At 42.4% G+C, this 20,077-nt stretch overlaps 1 protein-coding gene across 1 annotated transcript in view; it reads right to left on the bottom strand.

Moving 5' to 3' along the window:
- Positions 1 to 1,587: 1,587 nt before the first annotated feature.
- TRPC7 (transient receptor potential cation channel subfamily C member 7) overlaps positions 1,588 to 20,077 on the bottom strand; it is a 106,586-nt gene continuing 88,096 nt past the window's right edge. Inside the window, exons 8-12 of the mRNA XM_036424952.2 lie at positions 17,662 to 17,857; positions 11,287 to 11,508; positions 10,600 to 10,680; positions 4,627 to 4,702; positions 1,588 to 2,413 (exon numbers count right to left, since the gene is read on the bottom strand). Of these exons, the coding sequence (XP_036280845.1) occupies positions 2,244 to 2,413; positions 4,627 to 4,702; positions 10,600 to 10,680; positions 11,287 to 11,508; positions 17,662 to 17,857 (745 nt within the window). The 3' untranslated portion in view covers positions 1,588 to 2,243. The remainder of the gene's footprint in view (positions 2,414 to 4,626; positions 4,703 to 10,599; positions 10,681 to 11,286; positions 11,509 to 17,661; positions 17,858 to 20,077) is intronic.

Raw genomic sequence — 20,077 nt, 5'->3', positions numbered from 1 at the left:
TATCTCCTTACAGGGTGAATTTGAGACTTAGGTGTGATAGGGAAAAGACGCCCTGGGATTTAAAAATAAGGTTGCCAGCTGCTTCTGGTTGAAGGCAGATAGGGAAATTGAATAATGCATGTTAGAAGTGTTTATTAGCATTCTGATGAAGACAAGTGAGGAATCGGAAAGGAAATCTTCCAGAAATGTTGCTAATATGTTTCCTGGATAAATCAATTGCTCTTCCTACAGAGCATCTCAGCCTCTCTCTGTCAGGTTTCAAAAGAAGCCCTGTGGGAAGCCTGTGTCTCAACCCTGCACCTGGCAAGGGGCTCAGTAAATATCTCCTGAATGAATTCAGCCCTCTCCAGGCTTTGGGTGCCCTGAAGGAGGATCTGAGCAAAGCCATAGGTATTCTCTCCAGAGCAGTGCACCACCACAAAGACCAGCACAGACTGATGGGCACTTTTGGATTCACAGGTCGAATTCACAGAAGCAGAATTTGCCTCTGAAAAGCTCCCTGAGCACACACTATGCCTTTGTATCCATCTGATCCTCTGTTTGTTTTTTGTTTGAGCACTGGGTGGTGGTGCCTGGAGGGCCCACGTATGGAGCCACATTTCAGGGCACCTTTTCCAGCTACCATGGACCCAACAAATGTGGGGTCCCCCCACCCCCAAGAAATTGGGAAGATTTGGCAAAATTGAGCCTATATTCCTCAGGGTAGTAATTGGCTAGGCTGAGTGTCCTTGGCCAGTTTTTAGAGGGCATAGCCTTCTAGGTTGTTGTGCCCCTCACCACCCCCAGTGCTGGGACCACCTTCAGTTCTGTTCATTGCCCCATTTGATATGCTCTTTTCTTAGAGCACAATTAAGTAAAAAACTTTCATCTCTGAAGATATACTGTTTCATGACCCCCCCCCCCCCCACATATGCGTACATAAAACACACATGTATTTTACTCTTCTAGGGTGTCTGCTAGGAATCTGAATTTGTGACCCTGATCAGGGTTGCAGTGAGGGTTCTTTGGACTGATGCAGGCAGAGTCATCAGCACAGTGCCTAGAACTCAGCAAGTGCACACTCAGTACATCCAGCTAGTGTCACTATAGCTGCTTCTTTGGGGTTTGGGGCTAGGAGGCTCTCCTGGAGTCCAAAGATATCCCCAACCTTCTCCGAATGGGTGTTGTTTGGGACTGGGGCGCCCTCTGGCGGCCATTCTTCCCACTTACACCTAGGCTCCTTCAGAAAGATGGTTGGCTCCCTTTTACCTGGCACTCCGTGGAGCCCTTCTCCTCCTCCCCCCACCCCCTCTTCACACACACACAGGGGAGTGGGTGAGAGGTGGGGCCAGAGACAACATATTGCTCACCATTTCCTTTTTCTCCTTCCTGAGCTTGGTGAGGTTAGGATCACTAGTTATGGGGATAGGAGGAGGGGATTTTAGGTGGGGGTGGTGAAGGAGTGAGTGTCTTCCCTCCTCACACCTGCCTCATTTTCTTCCCAGAGAATCACTGATTCATGGACTCCCAAATCCACCTCCAGGCAGGGCACAGGACAGCAGGAGGGTAGCGCATTCACGGAGCTCCCCAGGCTATTATGAGGTAATTTTATTTCTTTTCAGTTTAGGTAAAAATAGTAAATACAAGATAATCATAATAAAGGTAAAAATACATCATTTGGATTTTGAACAGTGCTACCTACACTGCAATTTTTGACTTAGTATTTTTAAATTTTTTTTAAACAAATAGAACTATTTTGCTATTAGGCTATCTGTGTTCTCATCTGGCACTTAAGAATAGATCACAGGTTACCTCCCGGTTCTGTTTGGATGTGTGGGTGGCAGGGAGGGGTTGAGAAGGGGCGCATGGGTGAGGTCGTTTGTCTTTCCAGGACACAGAACTGCATTCCATGTGCAGGGGGAGGGTGCATGTGCATCCCAGAAGGCCTTTTCCTGCACTAGCCACTGGATGTATGTCACTGTGGCTGGACTGAAGGTCTCACACGTGTATGTGTGTGAGTGTGGGGGCACTTCCTCCTCTCCTATGGTCATGTTTCTCATTCAACAGCCTAGATTCATGACAGTTCTGGATCCAGGCAGGCCACTGGGCTGCAGGTATCAGCAAGGCTGCTCAGGACAGAGCCAGTGGATCCCCTTAGGATCCTAGGGGAGTGGGCTTGGGACCCTCTCCATCAGGGCTTGTGGCCAGGGCATTCAGCCTGGCCTTGGAATGCTGGTAAAAGTTATAGATGCTCATATGGGCTGTTAAATGTCTTTACCCTTGTTTACCCTCAGGTGGTCTTTGTTTAAATTCTTTCCAAATTTCTCACTGAGCTGTTGGATCAAGTCTGCTAGCTCTCCAGTAGCTTGAGATTTCTCTTCAAGAAGCTCATAACGCAGGCTGGAGATATCTTGCTTGATTTCCTTCAGCTCACCTGCAAGACAGGAGAGATTTTGGTGAGTGTGAGCAGGCAGGAGGCACTCATGCCACATGCATTTGGGTGTTTGTTTTCCAGCAGAATGCCAGGTTGCTGGTCTAGCCCACCAAGGGTGTTGGTGAGGGGACAGGGGCTTCTTTTTGACCTGCTACCACTAAAGGACATACCCATCCATTTGAGACTGCTTTCCTTTCATTCTTGCTTAAGCTCTCTGATAAGGGTTTGAGGTAGATGGAGGAGTCAAGATCAGGGTTGTAAATTTCTAGCATCTATTTCATATAATGATTGTTAGAATATTGGTCTTAGAGCCAATAAAGGCAGACTTTAAGAGTCTGAGTAACACCCTCATTAACTGGAACCCTTGTTTTCACGATGCACCCTGTACTGTTCTGACATTATTTGCAGAGGGGAGGAACTCCCGAGTGTGAAGGGAGCAGCTTAGCATAATTAACTGGGCCATAGAACTGGGCAGCCAACACAGGTGCCAGGCCCGTCCTGACCACGTAAGCAGCACTATGTCATGGGAGCCCTGTGACAAGCCTACTGCCCCCTCCTTTCGTACAAAGGACCCCCAAGTGAGGACTTCCACTTATTTCCACAGTGAACCACAGGTTAGAAATCCACATGGGCCTGGGCTGTGGGAACTGTTTTATTAACCACAGAGGGGAGTCGAATATTTCCTGATATAGAAACTGAAAGTCACTGCCTGAGGACACAGTATTCACATCTGTTTTCTAGCTGTGCCTTACATACACACAATGTAGAGGTCTTAAAGGTAAATTCGGTCAGTTTTGACATCCCTCAAAACTCACTGGGAACTTCACTGAGCCTAAGTTTTTTGGTGTAATTCCAGGGGCACAAAACCTGAGCAACCCCACTTTCTATGATCAGGTATCTTCTTGTCAGTCACAATTACACACTGCTCCAGGCAATTTTATGATTGAGCTAGAAAAGTAGGGGTAGGTAGTAGGGTTGTTGCTCATTCCCTAGATCAGTGTTTTTCAACCTTTTTTGGGCAAAGGCACACTTGTTTCGTGAAAAAAATCACAAGGCACACCACCATTAGAAAATGTTAAAAAAATTTAACTCTGTGCCTATATTGACTATATATAAAGTAATTCTCTTGAATAGGAATCAAATAAACACAAAGAAAGTATTTTATAATTACTTTATTATGAAATATTAAGTAAACAAAATAGTGAAAAATTATAAAATTCTTGTCTTGTCTGCACCTACGGCACACCAGGCAACATAGTGTGCCGCGGAACAGCGGTTGAAAAACGCTGCCCTAGATAGCTTCAGCCCAGAGGGAAAGCCCCAGGGTGAAGCAGAGGGTCACTGATATTGACCAGATTCTTCCTGTAGGCCCCTGTGGCTCAAGTGAGGGGGAGACTTGTGCCTTTATTTAAGGAGGAGCCTGTTTTTTTTTGGGGTCTGGATGTGTATTTTTAACAAGTGACTCTGAGGTGGGGTTGAGAAACTGGGGTTGTCAGATTTTGAGAGCCTGGAAGTGAGAGAGGATGGAGTCAGCTGGGCTGAAACAGTGGCAGAATGAGAGGGATGTGGGTACCTGCATGTGCACTATGGAATGAGGAATTCTGGGCCGTCCTGAACTCAGTGGCCATGAGGGCAACTCAAGGCAGACACCGGTAGGCAGAATAATTATTCCACTCCCCAAAGATATCCCTAATCCCTGGCGTCCCATCTATGAATATGTTATGTGATGTGGCAAAAGGGAACTACAGTTACAAATAGAATTAAGGTTGCTAATCAGCTGATTTTAAATAGGGAGATGATTTTGGTTTATCCAATCTAATCACAAGTCTTTAAAAGTGGAAGAGTAGGTCAGAGAGATGTGATGACAGAAGGAGCATGAGAGGTGGCAGCATGAGAAGTGGGGGGTGGAGGAGGTGTGTGTTTCACGGCTGGTTCTGAGATGAGTTGCTCCATGCTACAGCCAGACTAAAGGATGGACTTGAGGTTAGAGCTTAGGGCTGTCCCAGCTGACAGCCAGCAAGGGACTAGGGGTCTCAGTCCTACACACCTCCTTCTGATTCTGACACTGCATCTGGTCCTGGGCTCCATCCTGTCTCACTTCTAGGCTCTCAGAATCTGACAACCCTATTGTTTCTCAACCCCACCGTGATTGTAGCCTGGTGAGACCCTGCTCAACTCCTGCAGCTCTGAAGGAAACGGATCCAGTCTCTTACCTTCATTGACTTCGTCATTTTCTCTGTCTACCTGGGCCTTTAGGACATATCTTTTTATGAGCCGTTTCATGATTTTCTGAAATGTGAACACAAGGAAGGCGTCAGATAAGCTTGGCTAAGCCTGGAGGCAGCCTGTACTGTGTATGTACAATTTCCCCCTCCCACAGATTTCGGTCAGTTCAGCCTGTTATGTCCTCTTCTCAGGGCTTCAGCTCTGAAACACACAATTGATGTGATCAGGAGGGAGTACTAAGCCTTAGCAGCCAGCCTGGTGGAGCTGTATCCCTTTGAGGTGCTGTGTGTGAGTGGAGATATGCTTAGTACAGAATCAGGACCAGGGTTGGAGGACAAGCCCACCATATCTTGGAAAATTCCTACCATAGGCAGAAATAGATATAGCCAGGCTTTGGGAAGTTTTGCCAAGAAATTCCACGTGTCTGATTCTGCATCCCTTGTCATTTTGGAGGGTAAAGGTTTGGATTGAAGATTCATTTAATATGCAGACACTAGATTCTTTAAGCATGAACAAACAGGAGACACCAAAAATAGAGCCAAGTGTAAGAAAAATTAAAGGGGGTGAACTTTGGATTTTGCCAGCTAGTTGTTCAAAGGTTCTTGCGAAATCACAGGATTTAAAAGTATTCTGGTAGCTGAGACTTTTGAATCTTGCAAGAGATGAGCAGCCAGGCAGAGAGGAAGGGATTCCCTGTGCTTGGTCATCCCTTCCTATGATCTGCTTACCTGCTCACACCTAAGGACTGAGGGGACAGAGGAGCATTTTCTAGATCGAAGGGACCTGAATCCTGTCCCTAGCTTAGCTGTGGGATATCAAACAAGTTAAGTTCTCTCTGACTACATGGGCTCAGGAAAAGCTTCTTGCAAGTAAAAGACATGATGCAAAGAGCTAGAGGATTTAACTCATTATTATCATTAAACAGCGGTTCTTTTAGTGTCTTTGTTGGTGAAGACCTTGCTGAGGAGGTGTCTCCTGGCTCTGTGATCCCAAGACTTAGACTGGTTCTGGCAAATGCTCTCTCTGGTGAGCTTTGTCAGTCCACTTAGATCAGTACTGTCCCTCCCCAGCCCTTAGCTGGCTGAAGGTCTACTTGCTCTATGGTTTGAACTGTGATAGAATTTCAGGCTGAATCATTAATTAGCAAGTTCCCTTCCTGCTGTCCTTTCTCAAGGTCCGAGTCTTGTCATGTTAGTGCCAGATTCCTCATTGATATTCTTCTGGTCATTGAGGCAGGTTAACTAAATTACAAGAATATATGCCTTTCCATGGGGCTCATTAATGCTCTTTTCACTTTGAATTGAAGAAACAAAACAAGGCTTACCCAAAACCAGTCTCTGAGAAAAGAAACAACCACCCACATAAACAGAATAAACAACCCAGATACCAAGCGTCTAACATCCTTACTGAAGAGGAATTCAGAAGTATTCTCCCACAACAACTTTCAGGCTGGTACAATATAAGGGGGTTTAGTTAGTTGTTGCCTTTCAGGAAAAATGGGAGAACAGTGTGACCATCTGTCAGTTGCTTACAAATTTCATGTCCTGATGGGGATCTAGCTTCCCCTCTGACATGTACATGTCAGACAACTTGGGATCAGCAGGAGCAAGATGCCAGTCTTGTCTCCAGGAAGTCTGAAACAGTTAGAAAAAGCCCCAGAGCTTTATTAAAATGGATGCTACACAGGATCTCTGCTTCCAGAAAAGATAGACATTAAAAGCCCTCCCTCCTTCTCTGCATTAAGGAAAGCATGTTTCTTCATGATCAATCTGCGGTATCTCCTTGCTAGCTTCTGTAGAGTTCCTTCACTGCATGGAGATGATAAGCTTTCCCCAAGTTTACGGCCATTTGGCCCACCTCCCCCATGCATTTAGCAAGAGCCAGAGATGAGTATATTTAGTGACATGACTCAGGCAAAAGAAATATTACTGAGATGGATGATGGATAAGGATGGTTGTGACCTTGAGATCTAAATCCAGGGAAGAAGGCACAAAGCTACCCTTGCCTAGATTCCAAGAGGCCCCTAATGTCTGGCTGCTGCTGGTGAAGGGAAAATAGAAAGTCTTTCTGAGAAAGAGACAACCCTCTCTGAGCAGCCAAGGCAGCTAAAGACATAACGAAGAAGAGAATACATATGGTATGTTTAAGATGGCAAATGAAGTAGAATCCAAAGGGAAGCAAATATTTTCACCTAGGAAAATTGAATTTGAGGAACACTTGGAAGAGAATGGACAGAATGTATCCTAGGACATTGATGTGTCACACTGGTTTCATCAGACACCAGAATAGAGTAAATTAGCACTGGCAAATTGTCTCTTCTGTTTGCTTTGATCTCTACAGAAAAGACTATCTAGAATGTGAAAAAGAGGATTCCCCATTGGATTAGGGGGAAGGCATTGTATTAGCAAGGATGGGCTTATTTGAATGATGAACTTTGCTTAGATTCTGTGGTTCATTTGGGATATGGCTTATTTGATGTTTCCTTGATAATCTACCTCTCAGAGAGTGTGTATATGGGGTCAGTACACACCCCAAGAAATTGACACATGGATCTTGGAACAGGTCATAGGAGCTTTGATAGAAGGCACACTATGGCAACCTTGTTGATATCATGGTTTTGTTCATTGTTTAGTCTCATGTCCATAAAACCCAAACTGGGGGGAAAAATTGCAAAAGAAAGGAACCAGTTTTGTTAAAAATAAAAATTCAGATTCCTGGAAGCCTAAGAAAGCAAAGCACAGAGATTCTCTGAAGTCTGAAGGAAATGCCTTCCCTTACAATGGAGAGCAATCCAAGAATGAAGAACTGACAGCTTAAAAGAAACATCTGAGGCACTAAGATTGAACAATCAAGCAGATCTGTGGAAGAGACACAAAGGAAACAAGCTACAAAACCACTCATGGATGAAAAAAGGGCTTTTGTGTTACTGGGAATGCTACAATATTTCTCAGAACTGAGAAGGTGTCAGAGGCTGGCGGTGTTCGTGCTCAGTGAGATGGCAGCTCTGGGTGCAGCCTGGATATTGGAGCAGAGGGAGCAGACTGGACTTTTCCTGATCTCTGCACATTGTAAGTTGCTGTGGGAAGAAAGCAATGCAGCTGGGAAGCCACCAATGGGCCCGAGAAAAAAGATGAGCCTTGTAGATCCTTGTCTGAGTCCTTCACTGTGTTTCCAAGTTGCTGTTGCTGCCTGGTGATAGTGGAGTGCCTCCACTGCCCCTGGCCTTCCCTCAGGTTGCAAAGGCTCAGCTGAATCTCTTCATCATGACTGTGAAGCACAGGAAGGGCATGTCCCAGAAAGGCTCTCGTGCAGCACTGTGAAGGTGAAAGGTGGGCCAGTGTCCAGGCAGCTTGTGTGGTGAAAGACTGTGTCATTCGGAATCAGATCTCAGTTCATCCAGCTATGTGACCTTTGCCACTGAGCATCAGTTCTCTCTCTGTGAAATGGGGTTAAAGATGCTGCCCCTCTCACAGCAATATGGTGAGATCACACCAATGCTCACGTCTAGTCTGCTCCCAGCTCTCCTTTCATGTCTTCTCAAGGTTTACTCCTGTGTAAGCAGAACTCGTGAGCAGGGCTGAACAAAGTGCAAAATGCTCTGCTCCTGTTTTCTGTCCTCTGATAGCTTTGGTTCAGTTTTCCTTCCTTCCTTTTCCCTGACAACTGATTGAATCAGTAGCCTCAGGCTTTTCATGATGGATTCACAGAACACTGGGTGAGGAGCTTTTCAAGGTTATCAGTAGCCTGAAGCTGCAAACTGACCAGTGTGTTTTTTTTTTGTTTTTTTTTGTTTTTTTTTTGTTTTTTTTTTATCATAGCCGGAAACTCTTCAAGGGATGAGAGGCTGCCAGGCTCACCCCATGATGATGGAGAACAGAAATGGAATGGCCCTGAGATGGCCTTTGAAAATGGTCTTGCTTACAAAGGATTCATTCCGGGTACAGGACATTCACCACATAATGAGTCTTCCTCTATCTCAGCAGGATTTAGCCCTTAACTCTGGAGTTATCTATCTTTTCTGTAATATAGATAATCTAAAACTTCTCTCTGAGAAGCTGAGAAAGGAAAATCCTTCCATGACCAAAGGATTTGTCCTGTAAAATAACTCAAAGCAGATCAAACTAGGCAGGCCCGATTTTATGTGTGATTAAATGTAAGATTTGCCCATTGCCAATTGTTAGCCTGTATCATCTGATAATACCATGTTTTCCCGAAAATAAGACATTCTCCGAAAATAAGACCTACTTACAGGTTTCCTTCTGAGTGAAATATAAGGCATCCCCCCTGAAAATAAGCCCCCCCCCCCCCTTAGGCTAAACATGAGAGATTTGGTCCACTGATTCTGAAAGAAATGGAGTCACAAGAAATTCACCAGGAAATTCAGGAATTGGATTGTTATGATGATGTTCCAGAAGATGATGACATGATTGTCATTGAATAAATGAGTAAATTCTTGATACTGTAGGATTCACAGTTTGTCTGGTTTGTGTTGACAACTACTGTACTACCGTACCGTATACAGGTAATAAATTTCCTTTATTTTCATTTAACAATAAATGTGTACCATATTCTTCTTCATGGAAAAATAAGACATCCCCTGAAAATAAGACCTAGCGCATCTTTGGGAGCAAAAATTAATATAAGGCACTATCTTATTTTTGGGGAAACGGTACTAGTACTTTTGAGGGATGAGTCATTTCTTAGTTGTACTTAAATGCTCTTAACCGCACAGCTGACTTCTGAAATATATAATAGATGGAAATTCAATTAAGAATATGTCTGGAAGATATTACAGCTGCCATTGCTCCCTCTTGGATGGTGGCACTAGGGACATATCACTTGGGTTCAGAGGAACACTCAGAACAGCTTCAAATTTTCATCTGATAAGAAATTATCAGCATGGATCAAACTGCTGATCATAGGGAAGAGTCAGGAAAAGAATGGCTGCTCTTTTATAATCAATAACCTGTAGTTGCCATTTATCACTGGCTCACGGGCTGATTCAAACTGATACAAATATTTAACATGAATTTCCAAAAGCATTGTAAGGACAAGAGGTTATCTTTTAATTTTTATAACAGACTTTGCAGCCTGGGAGTCTAAGGCCAGGTGCCCACTGAAAGCAGCAATAGCCACCTGGTAGCTTAAGACAAATACATGGGAGTCATGCTGCCTCTCCCTACTGCATACCTGCTTGTATGCTTCACATCCCATTGGCTCTATATCCAGAATCTCTGCTTCCTTCTATCATCCTAATCACACCCCAATCCAAGCCACCATCCTCTGCACCTGCAGGACTGTCACATTGTCCTCACTGGTCTCCCTGCTTACTCTCAGATAATCCCCGCCAATTTCCTCTCATTATAACAATTAAGTAGACCTCTTAAAGCATAAATAAAATTTTATCTTCATCCCCAAGTTAAGGTCCTCCAACTGCCTTACTCAGTGGTCATGTAGATGACACCCTAATCTTGGTCTGGCTGCATGCTTTCTCCTCTGACTTTATTCCCCTCCCCTCTGCCTAGTTTCTCCCATCCAGCTCTTGCTGATGTTTTTCCTCTGCCTGTAAGGCCATGCATGCTGCCTCTTAATCATTCATGAGGTCATAGCTAACTGCTCTCTCCTTGAAGGGGCCTCCTCTGATAAGCAGGGTTTCCCTGTTTTCTCCATCTTTTCATCCTGTTATTCTCTTCTTGGCACTTTTATCAGTTTGAATGTATGTATCTGTATGTTTACTTGCTCATTGCCTCCCTTACTGGACTGAAGTGCCATTAAGATAGGAAACATATCTTTATCCCTATTAATTGGCACAGTGCCTGGATACAGGAAGTACCCAGTAAATATTCACTGAATGAAAGAAAGACTGAAGTGGTGTTCTGAGGGGATGACACAGCCATGTGACTGAATTTGTGCCTTAATGGAATCCACTTCTGCCCATGCCTGAAATAAAGTGTGGTTACCTGGTATCTGGTGGGTTTGCTGAAAGTATTATTTGCTGTCAGGTTTTCAGAATTCCTCATGCCAGCCTGGTATCGAGTCTTCTAGAAGAAAAATACATGCATAATACATAATTCATACGTACCTAATAGGACTTGAATATCACCCACTTTTGGGATGGTCCCTAAAAAGAAGACCTTTGGGAAGGCAATATGCCCAGTGCTGCTTGGCTTCCTAGAACACTTTAGTTCTGTAGTTTGCCAACAGGTTATGGAATGTTGTTTGTCAATTCTGGAAAGCACTGAGTTAAAGTTATGTGTGTTCTCCAGGACTCCTTAGAGGTTTTAATGTGTGAATATTGAGACTCCCTGGGAGGAGGAGATAATGGGCAGGGAACCTTTCTTCCCAGAGGTCATCCTCCAGTTACATTCTAGGAAGAGCTATTCTACTTCCAAGTCCATTAAGGAGTTCCCCTAAACTGGAGCCTGGACTTGAGCCCCCAGCAATGCACCTTTCCAAGGAGCTGCAGGGAGCAGGTGGCCCCCAGCACTACTGCTGATGCTGTAGCTTTGCTGATGTGCCCAGAGTTTTGAAAAGTATTGGCCCCTTTTGGTGCCTGGCTCTCCTTGTATCAGGGGCCCCATCTGAAACACAACTTCCTCCTCCTCCTCCTGCTGCCTTCTTAGCCCCATAAACTCCATGCTACCTACCCTGAATTTGGAATTTAGCATGCCCATTTCAAGGTCATTTTCACAGCTTTTGGCCTTTGATTTGCAGAGTTTGATGAGGCACATCTTGATTCTCATTATGAGATAATAAAATGATTTAGGACTTGGCACTAGATTGAAAGGAGCAGGTAGAGTTCTTCCTTCATCAAAATAGGACAGCCAGAGCTTTGCCCGGGCAAATTTCCATTCCACGTCTGCGTCCTCCTGTGAACAAGGGAAACAGCAAGACACCATCAAAGGCCATGACTTATTTTTATTTTTATTTTTTATTTTTATTGCTTAAGGCCATGGTTTAACAACTGAACTCAATCTCAGGGTGGAGGTGGGGTTGTAGACTCCAAGTTCTGAAAGCAGATTTCTAAACAGGACTCTCATACATTTGTGGATCCTCACTACAGGGGTACACTGGGAGTTTGCTCTCGCTAATACCTTATGCAATCAGTCATTCCAAAAAATTTCCACTTCTTGGATTCAGCACGGAAAACAGCCAGTTCTTTTCCCCTTATTCTCCACTGGGTATTTTAACTAATAGAAAGTTCTGGGCTCTGGAGATGATGCTGCCTCCCTTACATAGCCCTAAGATTGGCATTGAGTATGTGCTCTAAGAGTGGAGGTTTCCTCTCCCCACAGGCATTCGTTACATTCAAGCATCTGTGTGAGGTTGCAGGGATGTGCCATGAGATATAAGGTTATCACCAGTAGGTGTTGTCATTTTGTTTGCTCTTGCTGAGACCCCATCAGCACCTAGCCTGGTCTATGGGACACCCTTTTAGATTGGGAGCATTAAGGCTCCGGTAGCTCGCCGTGATCGTATAGTGGTTAGATTGGGAGCTTTGTGAGAGTAGGGGGTCACTCCTTGTACAACCGAGAGGTGTGACAGAGACACTCGACCTGAGAGGAATGGTGATATAGTGGTGGGAACATGGACTTTGGAGCCCGCTTGGCTCTATTTCTTACAGGCTGTGTCACAGTAGCAGGTAATTTAGCTGCTCTGGGCCTCAGTTTCCTCATCTGTAAAATAATAATACCCACTTCATAGGTTGTTGTGAGAATTAAGAGTTAATGCCTGAAAAATACTTAGTGTCAGACTATTGGTAAACCTCAGTAAACACTATCTTTTTTAAAAAAAAAATACTTTTTATGGATTTCAGATAGGAAGGGAGAGGGAGAAAGAGAAACATCAGTGATGAGAGAGTATCATTGATTGGCTGCCTTCTACATACCCTCTAATGGGAATTGAGTTCGCAACCCAGATATGTGCCCTTGACTGGAACCAAACCTGGAACTTTTCAGTGCACAAGCCAACGCTCTGTCCACTGAGCAAAACTGGCTATGGCAATACTATTTAAAAAAATCTCTATAGTGTAACACAGTGCATAATGTTCAACCTTCTGGCATTTAGCAAACATTTATAGAGCACCTACTATTATTCTGGCTTGTGCTAGGTAGGCACAGGGGATGACAATCTATGCCCTTGTGGAACACACAATTTGGCCAATGACACGAGTATGTTAACCAATACATCAGCTAGACTTTTACCTAGTGTTGTGTGCTAAGAGCAGTGGGAGGCTCTGGTATTCAGGCCTGTGGCCTGGCCCTGAGTATTAGGGAAGGCTGTCTTGGTGGCTGGCATTTGAGCTGAGATCCAAGGGATGTGTAGTTCCCAACCATGTCAAAGTGTGGGTGGGCTGGGAGGTGAAGAGTTGGAGCTAATTTGTGGAAGAGGCAGTGAGAAGTGTAAACAACTCTTGAGACAACTTTTGAGAAAGTTTGCAGTAAAAGTAGGAGAGGAAGAGATTGAGAGCTAGAAAGTGAGATTGAGGGAGGATTTTTTGTGGTTACCTTTTAAGATCCAGAGGCTTACTTAAATGCTGACAGGAGGACTAGATAGAAAGGGAGAGGGTGATGATGCATATGGAGTCAGGATAATGGTGGCTCCTGAGGAGATGAGAGGGCAAGGAGCCAAGGCACGTGGGCAGCCTGATAGGATGGAGAAGGAGCGCAGGTGGGGCAGAGCAGGGGGGTGCATGGATTTGGACAGTAGATACTCAAGATCTATTGACTGAATAAGTGTTCTCATGGAAGGCTTTATAAATATGTGCTCTATCAAAATTCAGTGTCATCTTGAGTAGTGGGCACTTTCATGAGGCCTTATTCCACTTCTTGTGTTCCTGCACATATAACACTAGTGAAATGGGTCGGGGACGAGGGCTCTCAGCTGATGAGAAGTGTCGGCTGCAATGAGCTCTGCCTATCTTGTGTCATCACACTGTTGGGATCACTTGACAAGCCACAGGGTTAACTCCCAAACTAGTAGACATCAATAACATGGTTTTTACATTTCACATTCATTTGGACCAAAGCATGATATGCTTATTAGGATGGGGCCAAACATCTCAGGTGAGTGGTACAGAGACCCACAGATTACTAGGCACCATCTGGTTTCTCTTACACATGGGAAATTGAGGCCCAGAAGGGCAGGGAGGGCTAGTTAGCAATAGCTCACCCACATAGGTGGTGACCTAATAAGCATAGCACATTAAAAAAAGATGTTTCTCGACAGATGCTGCATTTTTGCAGGGGGAGGTTATGAGGAGCGTGGGGAGGAAGACGGGGGAAATAAGGGCTTCAGGGTCTAGCTCATCTCTGCCTTTCACCTCTTGCCTCTTTTCCTTGCATAATCTATCAAATTGTTTGACCCCTCTCTCTACTATTAAGCATACTTTTTTTTTTGAGGGCATTATGGACCAAATGTGTCCTCCTAAAATTTACATGTTGAAACTCTAATCCTCTATACATTTGAATGTGGTTTGTACTTGGAAATAAGGCCTTCAAAGTGGTAATTTAGGTTAAATGAAGTTATAAAGATGGGACCCTAATCCAGTATGACTGATGTCATTATAAGGAGAAGAAGATACACCAGGGATGCATGCACAAAGAAGAATGGCCATGTGAGCACACAATGAGGAGGCAGCCACCTGCAAACCTAGGAGAGGCCTTAGGAGAAAACAGCCCTGCTGACACTCTGATCTTGACTTCCAGCCTCCAGAGCTGTGAGTAAATAACTTTCTGTTGTTTAAGCCACCCACTCTGAGGTATTTTGTTATGGAAGATCTACTAGGTGTACCTGTTAATAATGCGGATTTTTAAATCAAAGACAACACTATAATTTCAAGAGAAACATCAAAAGTGCTTTATTCAAAGTAATGTCCATTGCTAGCTACACATTTCCCCCATCTTTCAGGTAATTTGTGGATACCGTCCCAATAAAACTTTACTTGTTTTGAGGCAAACCATTCAGAGACCCAACTTTACACTTCTTCGTATGTTTTAAAGTGTTACTCAAAAAATGCGTGCGCTATCCATTAGAACAAGTGGTAATATGAAGGAACAAGGTCTGGTGAATACAGTGGGTGGATTAATACTTCCCAGGCTAGATCTTTTAATGTGTTTTTAACTGGTTTTGAAGTTTGTGATGGTGCGTCATCATGAAGCAAAATTACTTTGCGTGTCTTCTGGAACATTCTGATAGTTTTATGTTCAAAGTGTGGTTCAGATTGACTATTCATTCTCAGTAGTGATCAGAATTAATGGCTTCACCTGATTTTAGAAGTTCGTAATACACCACATCTTCCTGATCCCACCAAACACAGAGCATTGTCTTCTTTCCTAAGCAATCTGGCAGTTGATGTTGATGGTTGACGTGGATCATCGCATGATTTTGTGCATTTGGGATTTTCAAAATAAATCAATTTTTCATTGCCAGTCACAATTTGATGCAAAAAAGACTTTCAAAAAAACAAAACAAAACAAAAAAAGACTTTTGTGCAGTTGAAGCAACATTTTACTGATGACTTTTCGGTTTTCTATTTGTCTTTCATTAGGTTGATGTGACACACATTTTCCTTCCTTTAAAATATTTCCCATTGCTTGTAAAAGATTGGACATTGTTTTATGAGCAATGTTTAATCTTTCTGCAAGTAGTTTTTGTGTTTGACATGCATCTTCAGCCAATACTAGTAATGCTTGTAATTGTTGGTCTTCAAACTTTTGGGGTTGACCTGGACATTCTTTGTCTTTTACATAGAAATCACTTTGAAGCATTTAAACCAGCGTTCACAAGTATCTTGAGATGGAGCATGTTTATCATAAGCTTCCCAAAGTATTCAGCAGCACTTTTATTTAAAATAAAGTAATGAATTAATACTTCCTGTAAATGCTCTTTTTTTGGGCATGAAATTAGACATTTTTTTAAGCGTAAAAATATCTATGATGTTAACACCTTCAGCAAATTTGACATATGAAGTTTTGAAGCTTGCTGTCAATACAACAAAATACCATACATATCAAATCTCATATATATCAACACACACACACACACACACACACACACACACACACACACACATATATATATGTATATATATATATATATATATATATATATATATATATATATCTCCATCTATTAAAAAAAATCCGCATTATTAACTGGTATACCAAGTAGCTAACTAATACATGGAGGTCTAGTTTTTTCTATGTGAGAAATACACAAATAATTGTTCCTTATAAAAGATTTAAGTGCAGAGATATAACAAGCACATGTGAATGTCTCTTTCAAAACTCCTCTCTCTTACTTCCTTTCCTAGAGGGTGTGGTATCTTTTCTCTTTCTCTACTTTTTCTTTCTGTATATTCACATTTGCATGTAAATAAGATTTACTTATATTCTTCTATAACTTGCATTTTTTCACTCATTATTATCAAAGGAATTTTGCTATGTCAGCACAAGTTTTTTTTTTTTTTTTTAAATATATATTTTTATTGATTTTTTACAGAGAGAAAGGGAGGGAGATAGAGAGCTAGAAACGTCGATGAGAGAGAAACATCGACCAGTTGCCTCTTGCACACACCCTACCGGGGATGTGCCCGCAACCAAGGTACATACCCTTAACCGGAATCGAACCTGGGACCTTTCAGTCCATAGACCGACGCTCTACCACTGAGCCAAACCGGTTTCGGCATCAGCACAAGTTTTTCTAATTATATATATAGTATTATATACAATATCCTAAAATCTATACTATATTACAGTTTATTTAAAGATTCTAATATTGATGAAGTACGTCCAAGTTTTTCTTTAATGAACAACCATGTAAAATCGTATTTTTATATATATCTATTCCTAGAATTGAAATTATTGCATGAAAGGGTTAGTGCATTTTATTTTGTTTTAATTTTTAGTTTATTTATTTAACTTTATAATAAGTAAAACAGTAACATGATTTCTGAAACAAAAAGGTATAATATAAATGGAAAGGCATTCAACCACCTTTGTCCCCTAGCACCACTTCTTATTAGTACCCTGCTGTGCATTTGTTACATACTTGTTCAGAAGGCTTTTCTTCTTCAGATACTTATACAATCATAAATTCATGTGTATTTCCCGCTCTCCCTTTCTTACACAGAGTACACCATGTATATTGTCCTGCAACTTGATTTTTTTTCACTTAACACTCTATCTTAAAGGTTTCACCAAATCTGTGTATAGAGAACATCCTCACCCTTTTTTAAAAGTGCACAGTATCTCACTGTTGAGATGCATCATAATCTATTTATTTAGATTCCTGTTAATGCTCATTTAGTTTATTTTTAATTTCCTGCTGTTCTAAACAAGGCTTCCATCAATAGATTATGGTTTATGCGTTTTAGTTTTGATGAATGCTTCCTGGTACTTTCTCTCAACTCCCTTATCTGGCAGAATTGTATTAGTCTCTGAATGGCCTTCAGGCATCACCTCTGCAAGCTTCCTCCCCCCATGGCCAATCACAGTCTCTGCTTTGCACCTTCTGCACCTTGTAGGACTTCTTTGGGTGCGCTGGCCAAGGCACTATAATTTGTTGATTAACATGTTTGTCTTTTTTTTCATTGAACTGAGTTCTTCGAGGGCACAGATTATATCTTAGTCATTTCTGTATTATCATGCCTAACTCCAGGCATGGTATACAGAAAGGAATTAATAAATACATATGAGAAGCAGAAGGGGTTAAAGATATAGTTATTTTATTTTGCTGTGAGTCACCTGTATGCCATCCTGTGGAGAAACATGTAAAAGAGTAAAGAGTCATGAACCCAAGTCTTTCTGCTTTGTTGGTCCATTTTATGTGTGCTGCCCACTATGCCATGTGGCAGGTGACAGGAATGCTTCTTGGAGCAATCCAGGAAGAATGAATGCCTGTTTGCTGTTTTGGTTTAACATTAAAAATATGCAGGGGTTCTAAAATCATTACCTTCATTGCCTAAAACAGCAATGTAAATTAAACCAATGGAGAGAGGATTTTCCATGAAAGGGTCTTACCTCAATTTCCTGATACGAGTTGTTGATCATGGCTATCAGCATATTGAGTAGCACTACCACCATGGTGACATTATAAACGCCATAGAGGACATAGCCAATGTTCTCAATGAATTTATGGTCATACTTCAGCACCACTGAGATCACTTCAGACAAGCCAAAGATGGACCAAAATAAGGTTTTGAAACTTTCTTCAACTCTGGAAGGAAACAACAGTCATTTCAGGGAGTTTGTATCAGCCAATATTTTTCACACAAAAGTTGCTATTTCAGTGGTTACCCAAGTGGGGCTAGGGCTGGCTGGTAGGGCCTATATTCTGAAATAATGAGATATTCAGATTTCTAAGAACACTTGGAAAGAGTATTATAAAGGGCAGATACTTTCTTTTCATTCAATCCATTTATTTGGACTACTGGCAGTAGTATCATTTTTATCTTGTAATTCAGTACTTAAACACCAGGGCCGAAAACCAGTTTGGCTCAGAGGATAGAGCATTGGCCTGCGGACTGAAGGGTCCCAGGTTCTATTCCAGTCAAGGGCATGTACCTTGGTTGCGGGCACATCCCCAGTAGGGGGTGTGCAAGAGGCAGCTGATGTTTCTCTCTCATCGATGTTTCTGACTTTCTATCACTCTCCTTTCATCTCTGTAAAATATCAATAAAATATATTTTAAAAACTCCAAAAAAACTTTGAATCAACTTCCAAGTGGCTATCTTAAAAATAAAAAATAAAAAAAGCCAACCACCAGAAAAATAAAATAAAATAAACACCAGGACATGTACTAATCAACACTACAAATTTTAGGAGCTAAAAGGCAAGGGTTTGGGAGGATTGTTGTAAAAATTGCTGCTTCTTCAGAATGCCATGATGCCCTTCCTCCAGTGTCATGGCATTCTCTCTCTCTCTCCTCCCCCAAACAGTTAAGTTCTGTTACCTACCCACATCTGCACATAGCAGGGTAAAATTAATCAGGAGGATCAGCTCCTAATAGACTGTTTCTCAGTAGCAGGTGTTGGGCTAGAGCAGTGGTAGGCAAACTGTGGCTTGTGAGCCACATGCGGCTCTTTGGCCCCCTGAGTGTGGCTCTTCCACAAAATACCACGGCCTGGGCGAGTCTATTTTGAAGAAGTGGCATTAGAAGAAATTTAAGTTTAAAAAATTTGGCTCTCAGGAGAAATTTCAATCGATATACTGTTGATATTTGGCTCTGTTGACTAATGAGTTTGCCGACCACTGATCTAAGGTAAAAGAGGTCAGTGCCCCCGACTGAGCTGTGCTTTCTTCACCTTTGAATCTCCAAACCTAGTCCAGATTTTGGCTCACTGAAGGCCCTGGATAAGTTCAATGTCCATTGAATGAAAGAATAAGTCCCTGAAACACATTTTAGCTTCTTGGTTCCCGATCCCAGTGTCAACTAGTCCAGGTGATCTTGCCTACTTTTTCTTTTCCTTTTTACAAAAGTTGATTTTTAAATGTACAAGCTCCCAGATAATATTACATTCTAGCTATAGGTGGCAGCAAATAATAGGGCAGGTAATCCAGATGTTTAGACAGGAATGGAATTAAGGATCACCATGCCTTACGCACAAAGAACAGCTTACTCTTTGGCAGATTTCTTAATTCCTCTGTGGTCAGGGAGCCCTTCCATCTTGAGCTTCTCATATTTCTTCTCTTTTTGTTTCTGCTATCGCGTCTTGTCTTATCTGTTTTCCTTGTCCTGCTTCTTGCCACCTTTGTGGCCAAACATGGAAGCAGCTTTTATTTCATTTTATTTATTTATTTTTAAAAATATATTTTATTGATTTTTTACAGAGAGGAAGGGAGAGAGAGAGAGAGCTAGAAACGTCGATGAGAGAGAAACATCAACCAGCTGCCTCTTGCACACCCCCTACCGGGGATGTGCCCGCAACCAATGTACAATACATGCCCTTGACCGGAATCAAACCTGGGACCTTTCAGTCCGCAGACCGATGCTCTACCACTGAGCCAAACTGGTTTCGGCACAGCTTTTATTTTTTTTTAAAGAAAAGTTTTGTACCATCTAAGCACATCAGTATCTGGGTATCTGGGCAGTAAGGCAGCTACTTTCTCCTTCACCTCAAAAAAAAAAAGAAAAAAAAAAAAAAAAAAAACCTGCTTGTTTACACTTTGCACAGGCTAGAATGTCCTCCTAGTCACCCTCAAAGACCTTTTTAGGGTCACTCCCTCCAGGAAGCCTTCCTTGACCTTGCCAGACAGAGTCCAGTGTTTCTTCCTCATTGTGCTGTCCAAGTACCCTTTTGAGAATATTTTGATTAGAAAAGTCTCAACCCAGCTATGTTGTGAAGCTGTCTCCATAATAGCTGATGCTTGTTTTTTTTTTTTTTTTTTTTTACTTTTCAGACTCCCCTACTTGTTTATGAGTTTCTTAGGGATGAGA

The sequence above is a fragment of the Pipistrellus kuhlii genome, unplaced genomic scaffold (genome assembly GCF_014108245.1).
Source record: "Pipistrellus kuhlii isolate mPipKuh1 unplaced genomic scaffold, mPipKuh1.p scaffold_m20_p_8, whole genome shotgun sequence".
Taxonomy (NCBI): domain Eukaryota; kingdom Metazoa; phylum Chordata; class Mammalia; order Chiroptera; family Vespertilionidae; genus Pipistrellus; species Pipistrellus kuhlii.
Note: the sequence above shows the minus strand (reverse complement) of the source record. Positions and strands in the feature narration are given on the sequence as shown.